General features: G+C 45.8%; 2 protein-coding genes, 1 long non-coding RNA gene and 1 pseudogene across 4 annotated transcripts; all 4 read right to left on the bottom strand.

Moving 5' to 3' along the window:
• Positions 1 to 4,225: 4,225 nt before the first annotated feature.
• LOC123072254 (BTB/POZ and MATH domain-containing protein 1-like) lies at positions 4,226 to 6,079 on the bottom strand (annotated as a pseudogene).
• Positions 6,080 to 8,970: 2,891 nt separating this feature from the next.
• LOC123072256 (F-box/LRR-repeat protein 13) lies at positions 8,971 to 11,561 on the bottom strand. 2 transcript variants are annotated; one of them, XM_044495826.1, is made up of 3 exons: positions 10,112 to 11,561; positions 9,895 to 10,029; positions 8,971 to 9,611 (listed from the first exon to the last, which is right to left on the bottom strand). In XM_044495826.1, exons 1-3 carry the CDS (start codon positions 11,153 to 11,155, stop codon positions 9,216 to 9,218), a joined length of 1,575 nt encoding a protein of 524 aa, XP_044351761.1. In that variant the 5' UTR covers positions 11,156 to 11,561; the 3' UTR covers positions 8,971 to 9,215. The 2 variants fall into 2 exon arrangements, with proteins under 2 accessions (XP_044351761.1, XP_044351760.1); XM_044495825.1 differs by having other exon boundaries at positions 10,109 to 11,557.
• Positions 11,562 to 12,098: 537 nt separating this feature from the next.
• Positions 12,099 to 15,099, bottom strand: LOC123072258 (uncharacterized). Its single transcript, XR_006434969.1, has 3 exons — positions 14,537 to 15,099; positions 13,990 to 14,086; positions 12,099 to 13,909 (listed from the first exon to the last, which is right to left on the bottom strand). It is a non-coding gene; the product is annotated as an uncharacterized lncRNA (long non-coding RNA).
• A 967-nt stretch (positions 15,100 to 16,066) lies between these two features.
• Positions 16,067 to 17,138, bottom strand: LOC123072257 (patatin-like protein 3). Its single transcript, XM_044495827.1, has 2 exons — positions 16,560 to 17,138; positions 16,067 to 16,414 (listed from the first exon to the last, which is right to left on the bottom strand). Exons 1-2 carry the CDS (start codon positions 17,052 to 17,054, stop codon positions 16,379 to 16,381), a joined length of 531 nt encoding a protein of 176 aa, XP_044351762.1. The 5' UTR covers positions 17,055 to 17,138; the 3' UTR covers positions 16,067 to 16,378.
• Between the last annotated feature and the right edge of the window lie 3,802 nt (positions 17,139 to 20,940).

Here is a 20,940-nt window from a genome sequence, read left to right on the forward strand (position 1 = left end):
AGAACTTCTTCTACCACTCATGTGCCCTATGCTTCTTTCTCCAGTTGGCATAGATATGCCTAGCACACATTTTGTGCTCTGCATTTGGCAGATAGTCCTTTGTAGCATTAGTCAGTCCCTTCTGTTGATCTGAAATGAACACTCATCCAGCTCCATTGTTATTAATGTCAAGATCTTTAATAAGCAAGCCAATGAACCACTTCCAGCTTTCATTTGTTTACTTTTCAACAACAGCCCATGCCAGTGGATACATTTGATTGTTGGCATCTCTACCAACAGCACACAACATCTCTCCTTTCACAGCCCCTTTGAAAAAACATCCATCTAATCCTACTACTTTCCTGCAGCCAGCCTTCAACCCTAACTTCAGTGCATTAAAGCACACATAAAAGCTCTGAAATATGTTTTCTTCCATGTTTGTAGGATCCAAACAAACTGCAACACTGCTACCTGGATTACTTCTAAGCAGCTCCAGTTAGTAATCAAAAACCCTGGTGTGCTCATTCTTCATTCCAGCTCTTAATTTGTCTATGACAAGCTTCTTTGCATGCTTGCACTTGGAAGTTGATACATCAGCAAACATATCCTGGAGAACTGTTGCTTTCATGCTCTCAATCTTCCACATTGGATTAGCTAAAATGAAGTGCTCATATCTCTGAGCAATAACCTTGGCTGTCACAAGTCTGTTCTCTCTATTTTGTGCACATTCATGCTCATCATTAAAAGTAATAATCTGAAACCTGCTTGTCCTTGAGGTTTTGGCTCCATAAATCAACCAAGGGCACCCATGCCATCCACACTTAGCTCTGACGTTGTCTGCCTCTGATTTCATGAACACAATGCTCCTCTTGGTAACAATTCCATATCTCTTCAAGGCCTTCACAAGCTGATTCTTGCTCCTGAACACCATTGTTAATGAAAAGTGTGGAATATCTATGCCATTGTTGTATCTTGGATACCTGCTCTTCCTCCTAACCATTTGCCCATCAGAATCTTCATCATATGAATAATCCTCATCAGATGAATCATATCCCCACTCCTTCTCCTCTCCCTCTATCTGTTCTTCCATCTTTGCAATTAGTTCAATGGGAACAGGAGCTGATGAATCTCCTGCAAGCCAACTCTTTGTATCTCTCATCTTCTTCTTGAATTTTCTAGCATGCCTCCTAAGCTCCACAACTTCTGAATTTTCTCCACAATCCTCACTATGTGGCATGTACTCAGTATCTTCATCAGAATCACTGTCTGGAACTGCAATGTTGTTTTGAACATTGACTTGCTCTGGTGCAATATTTTCCTGAAAATTGACTTGCTCTGCTCTTGTGCTATTCTGAACATTGACTTGCTCTGCTCTTCTACTATTCTGAACATTTACTTGCTCTGCTCTTGTGCTATTCTGAACATTAACTTCCTCTAGTGCTTCAATTGGCCCTTCTTCTTGATTGCACACTTGAGAAATTAGAAATTGGGAATCTGGCACTTGAACAACAGCACTAACTTCTAAAGTTCTTCTTGACCTGGGCTACTTAACTGGACTGCTAGTAAGTTGAGTGAGCACACCACTGTCAAATGGCTCTGCCTCTGCACTAATGATAGTATCAGGTTCTTCAAATTCATCATCACTTACCTCCATTATCTCATTCCCAAAATCACTGCCACTGCTGATGTACTCACTGTCCTTCTCCCCATGGTACTCAACATAAATATCTGCTACATATCCAACACAAATGTAGTCTGACATATTCACACAACCTCTGTCATGAAACAAAAACAGCAAACCATCAGCTAGTTCCTTTCCAGGATATAGAAAATACGGCTTCATCGATTCCTTCAACTCCACATGGTCTTTCAAACGCCTTTTAACTTCTTGCAATGACAACTTGTCCCTCTCGATCTGTGACATCTCTTCATCGCCCCCCACATAATCCATAACAGGACCACTGTGGATGAACTGCCCTCCAAAGTGAAATCTGACGTTCAGAATCTCCGTCGGATCCATGATTTAACTGAAACAAACATGACAATATCACTACATTGTCCTAATCCGAGCATTTGGAATAACAAAAAGGCAAAAAAAATCAACCCAAAACCTAACTTTACCGCTGCCGAAAAGCCCCAATTTTTCGCCCACAAAACCTAACACTAACAACGCAAAGAGAGCCTAACTTGCGGTGACCAGAGGAGGAGTATATCGAAGAAATTACCTTCAACGCCGCGCGTCGTCCTGCTGTCACGATCGTCGCCGGTGCCACCGATCACCCGCCCCTCGCCATTGCTGTCTCTCGAGCATGGGAAACCCAGGGGACGCCGCAGTGGAGGGGATGGACTGCCGTTTGGGCTGCCTCTCCACTAATAACAGAGGAAAGCGTTATGGGCCGGCCCAACTTCGACGCGCCCAACGTGCACAACAGCCGGCGCTATGGGCCAATCCTAGTTTCCTTCTGCCATGTCATCAATCCCTGTTTGGGAATGAGCTCAGGGTTCATTTTGGACCGGGATTAGTGAGTTTGGTGTGCTGATTTCCGGGATTTGAAGTTGAGGGCTCGATTTAGCTAACGCATATGAGTTCAGGGTTGATTTTGGACTTTTTCCGTGTGGACGTGCCAATTGCCCGCGGCACGAAGAACGGAACACGCCTTTTTTCATCACTCTGCAGGAAAGCACAACAAGCGTGGTGACATCAAGTTACTTTATACTCCAAAACTGGATGGTACCCGCACGTTGTTGAGAGGCTATGTACATGGTAATACATGTATTGAATGACTTTGTTTGGAGAGTAGATATATGATCTCATAATAAGATTTTTTTTTGCAGTGGACACAATACTTGGAGTATAATTACAACGATAACAAAATGCGAATTATGTGATCTTCATCTACTTTTTACTAAACACAAAATATGACTTAAGTTATCTCATGTGACTTGTATAAATATTGATGTATAAAACACACTCGGAATAGGATTTCCGATATGAAGACACTTTGAAGGTTATGTACGGATTTGCCATTTTGATATACTTATTTTATATTATGTGTGCCCCTTGTCGTTAAATCAATCGTCATAGCTGCATTGTGTAGTAGCTTTATTTACTTCACAGTGAGTAGTAGAGCTCCAGTATCAACAATGAGAACAAAACCAATCATGGTTTTCAGAGCAAAAGATTACCAACTCATGTATTTTTTTTAAGAGTATCAATTCCTCACTAGGCTGAAAAGAGCATGACAACTTGCACATGAATAAGCACCGAGATCCAAATTATCCACACAGTTAAAAATGACAATCAGATACAAGCAAATAATTAATAATCATCGAAGGTGTTCTTTTGACATAGTTTCAGTCGAAGGTATTCTTTTGACATACTTTCGGTTTCAGTTAAGTGGAATATCTTTCATATGAAGCTACCAAGTGCAAAAAGCAGTGCAGAATATCTACGAAAAGAATGCGTTAATTCATGGAAACTGGTATGAATATGATATATTATTGATGGCACATACCCCTCAAGTAAACTAAATATCTCATACTTCCAAGCACATTGCCCTCTGTGGACTGCATTGATAACCATCAATGAGAAAACAACATGTTACATTACTATCATGCAAACTGATCTTCTGATGATATTTTCCTTACTAGAAAATGTCGGGGTCTAGACAGTATGAAGACTTGGTATCTAGATTGTTGCCACTTCCTTCATGTGGCTTTGCAGAATGGCGACATTCTAGATTGCATCCGTAAAACCATCACATGGCTCGTTGGTACCTTGATTACTATGCCATTGGCACCTCTTTTCTTCTTTTTATTTACTACTAGTGATGTCTAGAAATCACACATTCAAACAACACTTTCAGGCTCATGGCAAAGCAAGCTGGTTTTTTCATCATCAAGTCATTGTCTAATACAGTAGCTAACTGACAGCAATCAATCATCATCTGTGCTTCCAAATACACCACAACGGAAGTCATTTTTTTGTCCCATTGAGGAGAACAACAAGCATAAAGGAGAAGATCCCTGGTACTGGATCAAGATTTCACACCACGCCTGTCACGGCAACCGAAATTCTAGGTGACCTGTCTTGTCTTCAATATTGTTTCCCCTAAATCCAGATTCATAAAATCCCTTTCCAAAAAACTTCAAACATTTGCTCTTCTTGATAACCACTAGAAAAGGGTATTAAATGACAGGGAATGCACAAAGGTACACCGTACGACACAATGCACAGACGAATATATGAGGATAAAATGAAATTTGTTGGGAAACTTGTGCATTGCTGCAATGCAGATCAATGTTGATCCTCACACCTGAATTTACAGACCATCCATTGCAACTGCATGAAGAGACAATATGCCCATATATTGGGTTTTTCTGATTCAGCATTCATGCAAATTACACAACGAGACAATTAAAAGCAGAACACACAAACTACGATAATCTATAGAGGACATTATACATGCAAAAGAGTGTCACTTGAAGAACATGCATACCAGAGTGTCATTTCCGCTGGTTTGACGCAAGGATGGCAATGAGCTCGTACAAAACCGAGGGGTATGTCGTTGCTATATGCCCCCATCCATCAGTTGCCATTAGTGTCTGCAAACGCGAGGGAGATAGGACTTGGATAAACTTCAAGCACGCCGCCTTCAATCCATGGCAGTGGTGCTGCTCGGCTAGAGCAAGAGTGGACGCCACCGAGCTCACACCTACATGCTCACACAACTGCTTTTCACAGATGAACTTGAGCCGCTGGAGATTGTATCTGTCTGCCGCCACAAACAAGTCCTGCAGCCATTGCAGAAGAATTTCATCCTCTACCGCCTCTTCTTGTGTTTGTTCCACAACTTCTGACGTTTTATCCTCCAGTACTTCCTCTACTTGTCCTTGTTCCGCAACTCCTGGCATTTCATCATCCTCCATGCTGTTCTTCTCCATCTCAGGACACGAGTCTGTGTAGATGAAGCAAAGCAAAGCCCTGAACACTTTTGCTTCCATATCTGTGATCTGTATGACGCTGGGCGTAGCGGTGCCAAAGAGCTGCGCCATGAACACTTCAGACCTGGCAGCGAGCACACACCGGTGTGCTCGCCGCCGACCTCGAATGTCACATCAGCACCCACCTTATTCTGAAGGAGGTTGCTAAAATGTTGGTGTATGTCGGGCAGGAGAACCTCGGCGCCGGTGCCGGAGCCGGTGGCATCTGGGGTGTTGTCCTTGCACACCACAATATCACACCGGATGGTGAAACAATCAGACTTTAGACTGGCTGATCGTTCAAGGGCATCTCTTCTCATGAACTTGTCGCAACCCCAACAGGGATCACATCTGCGGAAGTCACGGGTTTTACGAGTCGCGCGAATGTACGTCGGCATCTGCTTCTCGACGTCGTCGACGAGACTGAAACTGAACTTGGCCTCCACACCCTCTTCGACATCTTCGTCGTACAAACGGGTAATATCGAGCGAAATGAAGTCGGCACAGTTGGGGTTTGCGCCGTTAGGATAGTACTCGATGGAATACTCATGGCCTCCCACCCTGAACAAATCAGTGCACCAGCTCTCGCCGTTGGGCAACTCCTTTTTGATACCCGAGTAGCCCTTGACCACGAGCAGGTGGTACACGCTGTTGGCGCCAGCACCGGCGCCGGCGCCCGACGTTACGCAAGAGCACGGCTTGTCGCCGTCGAGGACGGATACGCCGGCGAACGTCGACATGACAAACCTGCGACCACACCGAAAATCTGTCAACTCAGCCACCATTCACGATTCCGAAGTTTCAGAGTCGGGGCTTTGGATCGAGGAGCTGGGGAGCAAACCTGGGCTTGCACCGGAGGCCTCACGGAGTCGCCACCGCACCAAGACGACGCTGCGCCGGCGCCACCCCAGAAACAGAGTTTGCGGCAAGCTCCGACGCAGCTCCTCCCCGGAAACAGAGCTTTGCGGCGAGCTGAGGGGCAAACCTGCTCGCCGCCCGCTGCCCCACCCCGCGACGCACGTGGTCGGCGGGAGACGCCGTCGCTCCACTCGCTGCGCCGCCGACGCCGCCGTCGGTCCTGCGCGGAGAGATGGAGAGTTTGCGCCGTGGCTGCTCTGTGCGTGCGCTGGGCCTGCCTGGTGCTAGGGTTCAATATTGACCTACTACACGTTATTGGGCTAAACTGGGCTCACAACACTGTTTTGGGCAACGCCTGAAATTTAAATGGAGCTCAATTACTTGAGTTAAAAAAAAATATTTCTAAAGTAAATTTCTGTAAAGGAAAATCAAAACTATGAATTTGTGTTAAGGAATTAAAAACAAAACCATGGTTGAATAGCAGGTTTTGAAAAATCGATGACATTTTGACAAGTTTTAAGAATTTTTCTGAACCTACAAATTCATATTGAGGTGTGGGGTAGAATTTTTTAATACATTTAAAAAATTCAATACATGTGAAACATTTACAGATACATGTTGAACATTTAAAAAAAACATGACGTAATGTTTTTTGAAATACATGTTGAACAAGTTGTTAAATACATGTTGAACATTTTTCAACACATGACGAACTTATTTTTTCAAAATATAATAAACATAATTTTTTAAATGTATGAAGATTTTAAAATGTTACAATCTTTTTTAAACGGTGCAAACATTCTTTTGAACTTGTTTTTTGACACTACATATCATTTTTTTAAATCTACGCACATTTTTGCCCTTGAGGCAAGCGCTCGCTACGCCTCGCCGCCATCAAGATAAAGCCATGCCTCTTTGCGTGCCATGCGCCAAGGAAGCCATCCTAAGTGGGTTTTTTTTTCTAAGAAAGAAGTGGGCTAGTTTTTCTTTTTACCAAAAAACGGGTGGCCAGTTTTTCTATTCACTAGAGGGTAACACGCGCTTTGCTGCGCCCACTTCGATTTTGGATTTAATTTTCTTTCTGCACAATGGTTATTATGGCAATTAAGATTTCATGCATATCGTCGAGCAAATGCGGATCCCCGTGGATGCTATTGGGTTGGCCATGTAGTCCGATCCTTCCGGTTTTGGAAAGGTTTCATTCGATATTTTTTCTCTTCTTTTTTATCAACTTTTCTCATATATATTTTTCATGTTCCATTTTATCTATTTTTTATTTTTTTCTAATTATCGAATATATTAAAAATGAATAATAATTTTTGAAATTCAGGAACCATAATTTAAATTATCGAACATTTTTTAAAATTCATAAATGTTTTCTGCAAAATTGTGAACATTTGTTTAACAATCCAGGATGATATTTCATATTCGTGAACATGTTTTAGATTTAAAAATATGTTTTAACCCCCGTATATTGTTCAAAAGTTGTGACATTTCTAAAAAAATCATGAACAACTATAAAACTTGTGAACATTTTGTAGAATCAATGAATATTTTTCTGATATTGGTGAAGAAGTTTTAAATTAACAAGTTTATTTAAATTCGTGAATATTTTTAAAAATCAGTGTTTTTAAAGTTAATAAATAAAATAAATTTATGAGTGTTTTTAAAGTTTTTGAAAAATACTTTAGTCCGATACTTTCATGTGGGGCCCATGATCCAACTGGACCCTTAAAGACAGGGTCCACTTCCGAGGAAAAAACTTCGGGGCTCTTATAGGCTTCCATTTATAGGGAGCTTAGTAATTGTAACTTGAAAGGACTGGGTTTCATGAAGAGATTCTTTTTTCAAGACCACTTGTGAAGAGATTCTGTTAACGACACGACATGGCATGTGTCATGATGGGTGTGCTTGGCTAGCTGCAGCTCCAACTCCTCTGCTCTGTTCCTTGCTCTCTGCCTCGACAAGATTTATTCAGCAGGAGTGCATAGGTGTCGTGGGAGGGAGTGGTCGATGGGGTGGTAGACATAGTTTGGGTCGAAAGCCTTAAGGATCAAACGCATTGAAGCACACCTTGATATTGCAGAAGTGCATATGGCGGTTCAGGGAGACGGGTCAGAAAGCATCAGCAAAGGTGTCAATTTATTTTTGGGGAGTAGGATCATGTGAGCTCCGTTGAGGCGTTCAACTGAGACTTTGAGGTCGTGGAAGAAGGCAAGGACGAAGCGTTTGACAGAGTGCCAGAACTTGCGGCAGAAGGACGGGCTAAGCCATCAGGGCCTGGGTTAACGTTAGGGTTCATCCGAAGAAAGGAGTCTTGAATTTCCTGATTGGTGGTTGAGTTGACCAAGAGAGAACCGCTGTATTGGATCCAATTTTTCTTTGACGTTCAGCCAGTCACCGCTGTATTGGGTCGCCTCTTTGTAAGCGTCTAGCTCTATTTTAGACAAGATGGTTTCTTCTTGAAAAAATATTGATTGAGCTGATTCACATTTTAGCATATGAAGTTATGAACACAAATTGCCAATACTTGTTTTGGAGCCAAGTTTTGAGTTGCAGTTGTTCACTCCCGAGGAGGAAGGTGTGTTCTGCAGACTGAACTACATGATCGCACGGCCCGGCGGCAGCACGACGGACAAGGACACCTGTCGACTGCTGCAACGGGTACGGTGTCTTCCCCCTCCTCACCGGCGTCCGCCACTTTAGGCACTGAACCTGAACCTGAGTTAAGAACCATCTTACATTAAAATTTAGAAGCACCTTACACAGAAGGCCGCGAAGGGAATCACGCTGAAGCATTTCAGATCAAAACACAAACGCAGAATGAAATCCTTAATTTAGTTTCAAGTACAGCAAACCATTTGTGATAGTTTAAGCTAGGCAAAAGAACATCTGTAAGCAGCAACTTCCTGCCAGCACACAGACTAACTGAACTATTCTTTCACCATGCATGGCTAACAGTCTAACAAACAAACAGTGTGCCTTAACATCCTCAAGGGCACTCCTAACTCACTGTGGCGCTATTCGCGAAAAAAAAAACCTCACTGCAGCGCAGCGAGCCTGTGGGACAAACCAGAAACACCATGCTCCCACCAGACTTAAAGATGGAACACAATGTAAAAAGGAAAATAAAGTGAAGATGGAACAGACTTGAAGAAATTATTGGTACAAACATTTTATCCAATTCGATATGTTACTCCCACCAGCAATCCAGCCACTTCTTGGCACAAACAGCCTCATCATGCAAACACCACATCCAGAAAGCATGCCACAGCTTGCCAAGAGAAATGCTGCCAAGTCCAACAACACCAAGTCTAGCTAGGTAACAAGTAGTCTTGCAGCACCAGAGGCACGGCATAATGCTACTAATTAACTTACAGAGATCCTTTCTGCATCTAGTGGTACTCGAGGAGGTCAAAAGGGTCAGCAAACCCAAAATCAGAAGCTATCTTGTTGCTGTAAATAGGACTTCCAGGTTCAGTGCGCGTGCTCTTGCACAACTCTACTTTGCAAGCTTTGCTGCTCCAATTCGCGCTCGTTAGAGGCTTCAGCTTGGCCCTCACATTATCCTCACCAGAGGAGAAACATTTGCTGGCCACCACAACAACCATCTGCTCCAGCACCCGACCTCTCTCCGCGATGAACTTGAGGAAAGCAACCTCGCTTCTCGACCCTTGGAACTCATAGAAGAACACCTTCGTCATGCTCTGCACCACGCATTTCATTGGACCGCCCTCCTGCCAGAACTTCAGATTGACCTTGCCAGTGGACTCTTCAAATATGCGGCGGGACTGCAGATGAAATAAATCAGTGCATACATTAGTTCAGGTATCTTAACTATAAGCAACAACAACTAAGCATTTAGTCTCAAACAAGTTCAGGATAGATCTATGTTATCTATGAGCAGGCCAGCAGATATTTGATTAATCTGATTCACAGTTCTAACCATGCTAGATACACAATCAGTTTTCCTTTTGAGAAAAGATAGAGAGTCAGTTCTGACTATGCTAGATATATCTTATAACACAGAAACTAGTATTGCAAAATTGCCAATGCAGAGTTAACCGGTTTTACATAGACATGGAGCGTCTCCAGGTTAGGGAAGCATCTGAGAAAGCGAGGCACTTTCTTGACAGCATTGCGGAGGCCGAACTGCACCTCTATGCCCAAAATCTGGACACTAGGGACAATGCTCTCCTTGGCCCCAGCCTGTAAATAATGCACCCAAGGTCAGATAATCTAATTGGGATCATAGATGCAAACTAAATTAGCAGAATGAATGTACTACCACGATGACGGTGTTGCTAATCCCTAGCTCTTGATCTCCTGGCTTAAGGTATCCCAGCACACGGAGGTTAGGTGCACGCCCAATCTTGATCCTGGAAGAGCAGCTCATGGCGACCTGGCCCGGAGAGACAATTTGCCACTGAAAGAGCCTCTCCAGGCGAGGGGCATCCACCACATCTATGTCTTCCAACATGGTAAATCCCAGCTGAACGCACCGCAGGCTGTGGCTGACAAGGCGGAGGCGCACTCCGGTCTGGCTCCCCATGACGACGAGGAACTCCAGGACGGGGCTTCTTTCAAGCATGAAGGCCAGATCACGGTCCTCCATGACACAGAAGCACAGACCGAGCTCCTTGAGATTGGGGAATCTGACGCCGCACGGCACGGCGCCGACGTCCGGGAGCCTCCAGAGGCCGAGGTAGAGGCGGGTGAGGGAGGCGCAGCCGAAGATCGTGGCGGGGAGGCGCAGGTCTATTGGCCATGGGCGGTTGGCAAAGACGAGCTCTTGGACCCCCTTGGCGACGAGGATGTCGAGCCAGCGCGACATCTCGCCCCGGTGCTCCTCCATGGTGCTGCGGGTGAGGTGGACGCAGCGGAAGGGCCCGGGGTGCGCCGCGAGGATGCGGGACACCGCGGCGGTGACGGCACGGGGAGAGGGAACGCCGAGGGGGAACTGCCCGGCCGCGCCGCCGTCCGGAAGCAGGTGGCTGTCGACAAGAGAGAGGGGCGCCGCGCGCCAGAGGGGGCGCCAGCGCGAGGAGAGGGCGGCGGTGCGCGCGACGTCCTTGGCGGGGAGGCGGGAGACGATTCCGCGGAGGACCGCGTCGGGGAGGCGGCTGATGCGGTCGACGCCGTCGGGGAGCAACGGCAAGCCGGAGGGGAAGAGGGTGGCGGTGGGGTAGACCGGCGGGTGCGGGAGGTAGTCGTACAGGAAGTAGAGCAGATAGTTTGTGCCGAGGTCCAGCGTATGAGGGTCCTCGCCGTCTAGCTCCATGCCGGCGAGCATCTCGGAGATGGAGGTGCCGATGATAAATTGCGGGTCGGCCATGGCCGGCGGCGGAGGGTGACGGCGAGGGTTTGGGTTTGGGGAAGATCGAGAAATGATTTGAGGAATGAAGGCGATGTTTTCTGTAGGAGTGGTGTTGTCGTATGGGCCGGCCCATCCTCTCGTCGGTCAGGTGTTTGTCCCATTAACCAGTACGAAGTACGTATTTGTAGCTCTAAAAATAAATTAACAAGTATAGTACTCCCTCTGTACCGGAGCGACAACTATTTCGGTACATAGTAAACGCTCTTACACTTCTTTATGGGGAGTAGGAGTATATTTGCAATATTCGTTCATACCCCAATATAAGAACATTTTTCTACGTTTGCTTGAATAACGTTCTTATAGTATACTAGTAGACTGCTCGTGCGTTTGCCACGGGCTCCTGAAATAGTTTGCAAGAGTTACATGTTAACTTTCTAAGGTCTCGCCCCGCCGTAGATCCGGACCCCCATTACTGATTCTACCCCGCCTAGGTCGCCGCCTGCCGCCGTGCTGCCCCATCGCGTTCGCCTTCACTTCGGCCACCCCGACCCCGCCCGCCTCCTCTCCGGCCGCCTCCGCCTCCGGTCCATCCTCCGCCCGGCCCCGCTCCGTCCGCCTCCTCTCCGGCCCTGCTTCGTCCGTCTCCTCTCCGATCCGTCCGCCGTCCCTCTCCGTCCGCTTCCGCCCCGCGCCGCACGCCACCGCCCCGCTCCGTCCGCCTCCGCCCCGCGCAGCACGTCGCCGCCCCGCTCCCCGCTCGGCCGCCGCCCGCTCCCCGATGGCGCCGAAGAAGACGCCGAAGGGAAAGTCCGTTTTCTTCGGCATGAGGGCGAAGCCCTCCGGGAACTTTGGACTGGAGTTCTTCGATGCCGGGCAGCGTTGGTGGCTCAGCACGCATCCCACCGCCGATGAGGCCGCTCGTGCCTACGACGTGGCGGTGTGGCGTGCCGGACGGCCGAAGACGGACCTAAACTTCCTGGAGGTCGAGTCCCAGGCGGTGGTGAAGTGGCTCGTGCCGCAGGGCATCCGGATGGAGGAGATGCCGGCTAAGAAGGCGAAGAAGAAACCGGCAGTTGTTGTCGCTCCCAGCGAGAGCGACGAGGCGATGATGGCTTGGTTTGCGTGATTTGCAATTTGCTGCAAAGCCATCTCTAATGAAATGCTATTTGCTACATTTTTAAATAGGAAAATTATTCCGATCAGCCAGCCATAACTCAACGGACAATCTCTAATGAAATGCTATTTGCTACATTATTTAAATAGAAAAATTATTCCGATCAACCAGCCATAACTCAACAGACCAATCTGAACCCACATTTTCTAAAGTAAAAAATATATTTTCCTTGATAGATCAAGATGCCAAAGTGTCGTTTGCCCGACTGCTATGTACAGCTTCACACGAGCAAATTATTTTTCAAATCAAGGAATTAAGGAAAGGAAGAATATCATGATGTTCGTGGCACTTGCCAGGTCTGCCATGCTACCATGGCATCGTCTTTTTAGTCTCTACCCACATGCCGAGTTGAGAAATAATCTTCAGATATACCCACTGCTAACACACTCTTTCTCATATGTTTGAACGTGTCCGGACATCAAATGGACTCCCAGCAGGCTCCCAAAATTCAACCATCTAGACATTTTGGGCTCCCCTGAATCTAAACCACCCCGCGATGCACCCTTCCCATTTCCTGTCGAAATCTGCCCTTCACGCTCGGTTTCCCTCTGTAGCAAGGCATTTCTCGCTGGAGTCCTCTTCTTTAAAACCGGATAATGCCCACCTCACCTTCGCTATGGTGCCCTCTCTCCTTCACACCGTGCTTCCCCACGGACCGCCGAGAAGTCCCCTACCAACCACTCAACTCTCTGCCTTGATCCCCTCCCGTAGTAGTGCTAACGTGTTACACCTCATCGACTCGCCCTACCATAGCCGCCTCCTTTGTTGGCTCAGTGCCCCCTCCCCCCTCGTCTTCTCCGACACCGTCATTCTTTGACAAATCACCAAATCATGTGAAGTTACAACTTACAAGTGGCATCGAAATTGTGCCATATAAGTTACATGTATTTAGAGAACATTTGAACAAAGAGAAATGTGAAGCTGTGGATTCTAGTTGATAGCTATACCCAAAAAAATGGCTAACTGTTGGTATTCCGGCAAAGTGGTGGCCATACATCCCTCTATCCACAGTCTGGCAACTGAGCTAGGTCACATTTTAATCAAAACACACAGAACAAATTATGAATTTCTTGAAGTCTTGAACCGACCATTGAGCATTCATTCAACTTCATAACCATATACTACGTATATTTGTTTTACTAAAGCAATGACCAGAACACTACTTTGTCGCTTTTATATAATATATAATGCAATGAAAATGTTAACAAAAGATGCATGTTCCATGCATGACAAGTCACAAACTTTTAATCAAAACTCCCTCGAAGTGAATGTCGTTCAAGCGACCAACCCTGGGTTGATGACAGGTTGGCCGGCGACAAATACCTCAGGAAATAGTCCTTTTGGAATTTTAGCTAGCCCTTGGCTTACCCTTTTTACTTACTCTCTTTCTCAGCTGTAATAGGAAATACGTTTTACAACCAGACACCAGCACAATTTTGTCAGAAGAAAGCTCTAACCATAGAAATGTCTGAATGGAGAACTGCAGAGGAACATAGTTCCAATCTCTTGGAGAAATCCTCTTGGCATCAAGCAAGAAGGATGTTTGGAAAGGTGTAGTTCCAAGCATTAAGCAAGGTCCAAGACTTTTCCATCATTTTCTAACCATGGAGTTCAAAAGTCAAGCAACAGAAAAAGAACCGGTAGGCAGCCAAAGAAAATCCCTTGTTAGAAGGTTCACCTTTTCATTTCAGGCATGCACATCCAAAACGAATATATGTCCACCAACTCGTTAAAATTGCCAGTGAAGAGTTCGGGTGCCATAAACTCTGATTTGCCTGCATTTTTGTAGAATGGTTGTTAGTACATAAATTCCTAAAAAGGCGATTTCTTGAAGCAAAGTTATTGTGTGTGTGTGTGTCTTATCCTTACGAGTATATCCACAGTAAACACAATAGGTATATTTTGGCTCAACACAACAAAGATCATCACCATCAACCATAAGCATAACCGTCCATTGCAATGGGAGTCAAAAAAATTGCCACAACAGTACAAGGTCCAATCCAACCATGAAGTCCCAAAAAAAGAGGAAATAAAACAAGGAATCTGGAATGTTATGGCCAATGACAGATTGAAATAACTCAAAAGAAAGTCCCGATCTTTCCAAATCAAACAGAGACTGGACCACTTAAAAAACAGTAAATTATTGTATTGTCACAACAAACCGGATAGAACAATCAAGCGATTGGAGCAAGATTCATGTGAGGAAACATAGGAGAGTTCATCACCTGTCTCGATGCATCTGCTTGAGGTTATCGTTGGTGCTCCATGCGAACTCCGGCTTTATTTAGTAACCTACTGACTGAATGATAATGCTGACTCATTTGAGAAATTGTCGGTATTATCTGCGTAGTAAAATGCCACTACTATTTAAGGAACGAATTTCCCTTTCTTAGTTCGCCCATTGGCTCAGAAAAAGGAAGCTTAAAATATTTGATGTCTAGATCAACCGGGGAACAATATAAGCTTCAGTATAGACTGAAACAATAAAGCTTCTTTAAACCATGGACGTACGTTTTCATTATAAGCAATGCTCAACATGTAGTTCTCATTTTCATTATTTAAACCTTGATGTACCAAGAATTACAATAATTCGCAAAGAACTTACAGGTAAGCACATAGCTAATCAATATAGGTACTACCGAGAGTTTATCAGTTCTGTTTTCTAAACGGTGTAGCAAATAGCTCTATCTCACAATTGCTTGTGTTCTACCCAAGGCTTTGAGATGATAGGTTCAGATAAAAAATCCAAGTGCTGAGTACCAAATTCTTTGAGAACACATATAAGAGAAACTTAGATACCTGTGAACTCCAAATGCACGAAATGCCCGAACAACAAATCAATTCTTTAGAATCTGCAGAAACAAGAGCACAAAAAATTGTATTATTAGGTTTAATTATGAGAGGAAGATGCAAGGAACCATCTGAATCAAATTTTATTTGTCATCAGTCCTAAGTCGAGCTAGATCTTGTTGTCTTGGCTGCTGCATTCCACGACCATTATCTCGAATTGGTGCAAACAGAACAGACTCTAATTAGAACAGAGAAGAAGAAATCAGAGATATATCATGGCAAGTGAAGACCTGAAGAACACAAACCACAAGCGAAGACATTGAGTATTCCAGGTGCGATCACCATGATGTCTTTGCGAAACGAAGACTATTTCAAAAAACCACCAGAGCAAATCATGGTTAAATCGAGATTATTTTGAAAAACCACCAAAGGAAATCAAACAACCCAGAAAGTACAACAAGACTCGGCACGCAATTGATAATCTCTCCTACTTAAATTCAGTCAAGTAGAAGCATGCTACCTAGCCCTTGAATCCCTCATATTTAAATTTGCATGCAAGGCATATGCAACAACAATATATCCACTGAATCACACTTCTGGGCTTCCTTCGCATTGTCTAGTAAGCTGGCATTGATAAGTCACAAGATTTAAAAAAGCTGAGACTAAAAAAGTACTTGACATAACTATCATATGTATATGTACTCCCTCCATTCCCAAATATAAGTCTTTTTTAGAGATTCCAATATAGACTACATTCGTAGCAAAATAAGTGAATCTACACTCTAAACTATGTCTACATGCATTCGTATGTAGTTCATATTGAAATATCTAAAAAGACATACATTTAGGAATGGACGGGGTAGTATATAGAGATTCAGGAGGGCCAAATTAGGTACAGAACAATAAATGCACAATTGGCTTTTCAGGATCAAAAGAACCTTCTATACAATATAATGCACCGTCAGTTCCTCGCTAACTGCTTGCAAATAGTATTCCTTAACACCTGGCATAAAACAGTACAATCACAGTACCATTGCTCTCTTTCCGACAGTTGGTATTCAAGGAGGAGCTAGTAATGTCGGTGGATGCAGATCTAGTTGATAATAATTCAACATTCAATCGAAAATCGAACATACAGACTATTCACGCCATCCATATCTCAATTCAGATTAGATGTGTCTTACCTACACCCAATACTTATCAAAAAGGTAGATACTGCATCTGCAACTCACTTTACATATTACACAAGCCTTGGTTCATATAGTCGTCTGCACCTTCTACCAATTTATTTGCTCGTGTTCGCTGCACTGTCCCTGCTCAAACAAAAATTATAGGTCAGTGCAAAGAGGGATAACGTAGAGAGTTCAGAAAAAGTATCTAATAGATGATACAAGCAAAAGCTTCAAGACCCATAGAAGCCTTTGTAATATGAATGCTCAAGAAGCAATCGGGACGTACGATGTCGGCCTGGCACGTGCCGGCGATGCGCAGGAGGCTGGAGGACGACCGCGCCCGACCGGCGGCGGCGTTCCCGCCAAGAGACAGCAGGACGAGGTCGCAGGTGCCGGTGGTGAAGGGGAACTCGTGCTTGTTGTGGAGCACGTGGGTGACGGCCATGGCCGTGGGGTTGGCCACGCCGGTGCCGGTCCTGCCAGCCGTCGCGGCGGCACGCAGCCTGGTGTGCCCGTCGAGGGACGCCACCTCGGCCGGCCCCACCCCGCACGCGGTCGCGCAGACCTGCCAGAGCGGGAAGTCGAACGCCTCGGCCTCGACGACATCGGCGCGGGAGAAGACGAACGCCCCGCACGCGGCCGCGCAGACCTGCCAGAGCGGGAAGTGGAACGACTCGGCCTCGACGGCGCCGGCGCGGGAGAAGACGAACGACGGCGCCGGCGCGGGAAAAGACGAACGGAGGCGATGGTGACGTCTTGAGGAGGAGGATGGAGAGGGCATGAGGGGGGGGGGGGGGTCAGATCGGGGATTGGGGTCCGGCGGCGGGTGCGGCTGGAGGCAGAGAGACGAGGGGAAGCTAGGGTTCGAGGGAGGGAGGGAGACCGGTGGGGTGGGGAGGGGGTGGGAGGGGACGAAAAAACCGGCGAAAAAAAACCAACGAAAAAAAATCAGACGAAAATGGTTGGACGAAAATAAAACCCGGAACGCGACCTACCAACCGAGACATTAGGAGAGAGATACAACGAAGGGAGTATATTTTTACCATAAAAAGTATTTTCTGCTTCCTGCTTTTGCTATTTATACAAACACAAACTATTTTCTGCTTCTTGCTCTATATATAAAAACACAAACGAAGGGGCTCGTACACTCATGAGGCATTTGAATGGTTTCTTATTAGGGCAGTGCTACGTGTTCGCCAGGTGATAAACTGATTAGATCGACCGTCTCGGCAGTTGTTGGATGTCACCCCAAACAACCGTTCGATCTACTGTCGCAGTCAACTGCGGACCTTTGCAACAGCTAGCTTGTTGCGCTCAAGGGCTTTGCAAAGGTCCGTCAAGACATCACTGCTGCCACACCATAGCCTGAGCGGTCCGCCAAGACATCACTGCTGCCACACCATAGCCTGAGCGCCTCATCCATGAAGCGTCGCCGGCCGCCGGAGCTTCCGTGCCTCCTTCGACCCAGCACCCCAAGCAGCTGCCTCTACTCCAACACGACGACGACAAGAGCTCTCACACGGGGCACTCCTCTGGCAGTTTCTCCAACCGGAGCTATATTTCTAAAACATGCGTCGTGTTGCAATGCTTGGTCTCGTATGCTCTATTGCCGGGCACTCCTGGGGCGCTTTCTGCAACCAGGGATATATTTATGAAATAAGAGCCCTATTGTAGAAGATAAAATCTTCACTGTCAAACCATTTTTTTTCTTTCTGAAACAAAACCTCAGTTGCAGAAACCTTCTGAAACTAGACCCTATTGCTGAAAAAACTTCACCACCCAACCGTTTTTTTTCTTTCTGAAACAAGACCTCTATTGCAAAAATCTTTTGAAACAAATCGCTTGTTGCAAAAAAAAACCTGGTTGCGTGAGCCCTTGATCAAATCGATCCAACGGCTACACATGAGCTAGTTGAAGGTTAGCATTTTCCTTCTTATTATTGGTTTACCTTTTGTAATATTATATAATGTATTTGGTAGAAATATTTGCATAATGCATTTTGGAATTCATATTATCTATATACCTACTAATAAAAGACTAATAAAAGGAGGTGATATTTTTAGTTTAGTATGTCTTAGAAAATCCCTTGACTTTTTTCCGTTTCTTCCCTTTTCTTTCGTGTGTCACCTCCCCTTCTAAAATCTTTTGTCTCCCATACGAAGAGTCTTTTCTTTCGTATTACTCCCTCCGTTCCTAAATAATTGTCTTTTTAGTGATTTCAAATGGACTACTACATACGGATGTATATAGACATATCTTAAAATGTAGATTCACTCTTTTTGCTCCGTATGTAGTCAATTGTTGAAATCTTTAGAAAGACAAATATTTAGAAACGGAGGGAGTAGTAAGATTGCACGTGCAATGCACGTCTATGACATTTGACCAAATGAATGGATACACAGTGTTGTATCATTGCTCAAGTTGTATTTTCAACTGTGAGACATGACTATGGTTAAATTGCGGCCTAGAGACAATAATAATAGTAAATAGATAAGCACCTCCACTTCTAAAATCGTTCGTCACCCACACGAAGAGAAAGAAAAACAACTCACACAGTCATCCGACTCCCACACGACGACTGCTGAGCGACGGAAACACCTTCGCTCGGCTGCAGATCGTGGTTTATGGGAACCAAGCATCACCCACGTGAGCCATCATCACCAGCCACGAGCGCGCGCAGAAACATTAACATGCCGATGGTGATTGGAGCCTGGCCGTGGGATCCGACCACGTGCTCTCTCACACCGCCATCGCCCTCACCGCCGATGATCTGCTAGATCGGTTGGGGCGAGTTTGGTTGGCTTTTTTTTCCCCTAAAATCTAAAAAGCGGCCGGCCACCATCCGGTGGAAACGAGCGGCCGCGCTAGCCGACAACCCTTTGTTCCGCTCGCTCACAGCGGCTCTGGTTCCTTCTTTCCCTCCGCTCGCTCACTCTCTCCACCAAGCCGTGTTTCTTTGCCCCGAGCGGCCTCGCTACCGACAAATCAGCACACGCGCTCGTCCACCTCTTGCATCTTATCCATTCGTCCCACCTCCGACTACCCTGCCGCCCCGCACTGCTGCTCACCTCCCTGCGACCCGGCCGCCTCCTGCCCCTTCTCCAGGCCACGCGCCCGCCTCCTGCTCCTTCTCCAGGCCACGCGCCCTTCCGCCGAGCTCCTCCTCCCGGCGATGTGGCTACCGCCCCGTTCCTCCTCCCGGCATCGACGCTCCCGGAGGTCGAGGGAGATGCGGCGGATCCGGCGGTGCAGGCTGAGCAGATCAGCCGGGGCCGTGGAGCCGGAGAAGCATCGCCGCCGTCTCCTCCTCCACTGTCCACTTTCCTAAGGGGGCGCCGTCAGAGCTCTTGGGAGGGGACATACAGGTAGGAGACCGTCTCTCTCCGGATCCATCGATCCAACAGGCTGGGATGGGGAAAGAGCGCGGGTGACCGGATCTGTCGTGGTCACGCGTGGAGGATGGGGCGGTGGCGTGCAAGCATCGTGGTCATGGATGTGGAAAAGGAGCGTGGACGGGATGGAGAAGTCAGCAGCAGGGGTTTCCGCCGCCGGCCTTGTTGTGTAGTACAAGGGCGTGGTGGTCGGATCCATGGTGGCTGGGGTCGGACTACAGGGATGCAGCGTGCAAGCTTCGCTATGGTGGCGGATTGGTAGTTGATCTGCTAGGGGAAGGTAGAGCATTAGCCCCAGGTGCTTTTCGCATGATTTTTGCTGATTTTAAGAGGAGGAATTGCTATGTGTAGTTAGTCTATTTTTTTACAACTAGGGCCCTGTTCCTGTGCAATTTATCATAGCCACTAGCCAAATTTTTAAGTCAGTTTTTTGTTGTTAGTTCTGTGCAAGTAGGGGCGCTTCCCTGTGCAACTAGGATGCCTTCTTATGTAATCTATTACATCTAGTAGCCAAATTTTGTAAGCAAACTAGGCAAAAAAAAATTTATTCTCTGAATATCAGTTTTTTATGTTAGTTCTCTGCAACTAGGGGTTCCTTAGCAATCTATAATATCTTTGTAGCCCAATTTGTAAGCAAACTACGCAAATAATTCTCGTTCTCTGTATATCAGTTTTTGGTGTCAGTTTTGTGCAACTTGAGGAGCATTCCTGTGCAATCTATCCCAAATTTGTAAGCAAACTAGGCAACTAATTTTATTTTAGTTCACTGGGGTCTGGGATCCTGCGCAACTAGGGATACATTACTGTGCAACCAGAGGAAATGTGCTTGATAGTGAAACAGAGGTTCATATTTTCTTTTTCTTTTATCCTATGGCCATTTATTTATACTCTTTTCTTTTACCCTCTTTGTAGTTCAATATTTTTTGTTCATTGTAGGGTTCTCCAAATAGGACCTCTCGGCGGAACTCAAAACGGACGGCTAAGCGGCAACCACGTGGCGCTGATAATGACGGGGATGGAGAGAATGATGATGTATCCTAGAGAGTATATAAATGAGTTGGCATCCTCAGTCTTTTCTAGTTGCACAAGAGTACCTGATAATTGGCATCCTCAGTATTTCTAGTTGCACAATACCATCCAACTAGTTGACATCCTAGTATTTTTGTAGCTGCATTGACACCCTCAGGTGAATGTGCAATTTTTTGATTGGTCATGCAAGTGCTGAATAGTTCTTTTCTCAAGAGTATCTAATTAATTGGCATCCTCAAGATTTAT

This window comes from Triticum aestivum, chromosome 3B (genome assembly GCF_018294505.1).
Source record: "Triticum aestivum cultivar Chinese Spring chromosome 3B, IWGSC CS RefSeq v2.1, whole genome shotgun sequence".
NCBI classification, from domain to species: Eukaryota; Viridiplantae; Streptophyta; class Magnoliopsida; order Poales; family Poaceae; genus Triticum; species Triticum aestivum.

What these genes read in the sequence shown, in the direction of transcription:
- LOC123072256 (XM_044495825.1), bottom strand. Translation starts at nt 11,155, where the DNA reads ATGGCCGACCCGCAATTTATCATCGGCACCTCCATCTCCGAGATGCTC. An exon ending in TTAGCAACACCGTCATCGTG is followed by an intron (nt 10,030 to 10,108) that starts GTAGTACATTCA and finishes CATTATTTACAG; the next exon opens with GCTGGGGCCAAGGAGAGCAT. An exon ending in TGGAGACGCTCCATGTCTAT is followed by an intron (nt 9,612 to 9,894) that starts GTAAAACCGGTT and finishes TTTCATCTGCAG; the next exon opens with TCCCGCCGCATATTTGAAGA.
- LOC123072257 (XM_044495827.1), bottom strand. Translation starts at nt 17,054, where the DNA reads ATGCCCTCTCCATCCTCCTCCTCAAGACGTCACCATCGCCTCCGTTCG. An exon ending in GCACGTGCCAGGCCGACATC is followed by an intron (nt 16,415 to 16,559) that starts GTACGTCCCGAT and finishes TTGTTTGAGCAG; the next exon opens with GGACAGTGCAGCGAACACGA.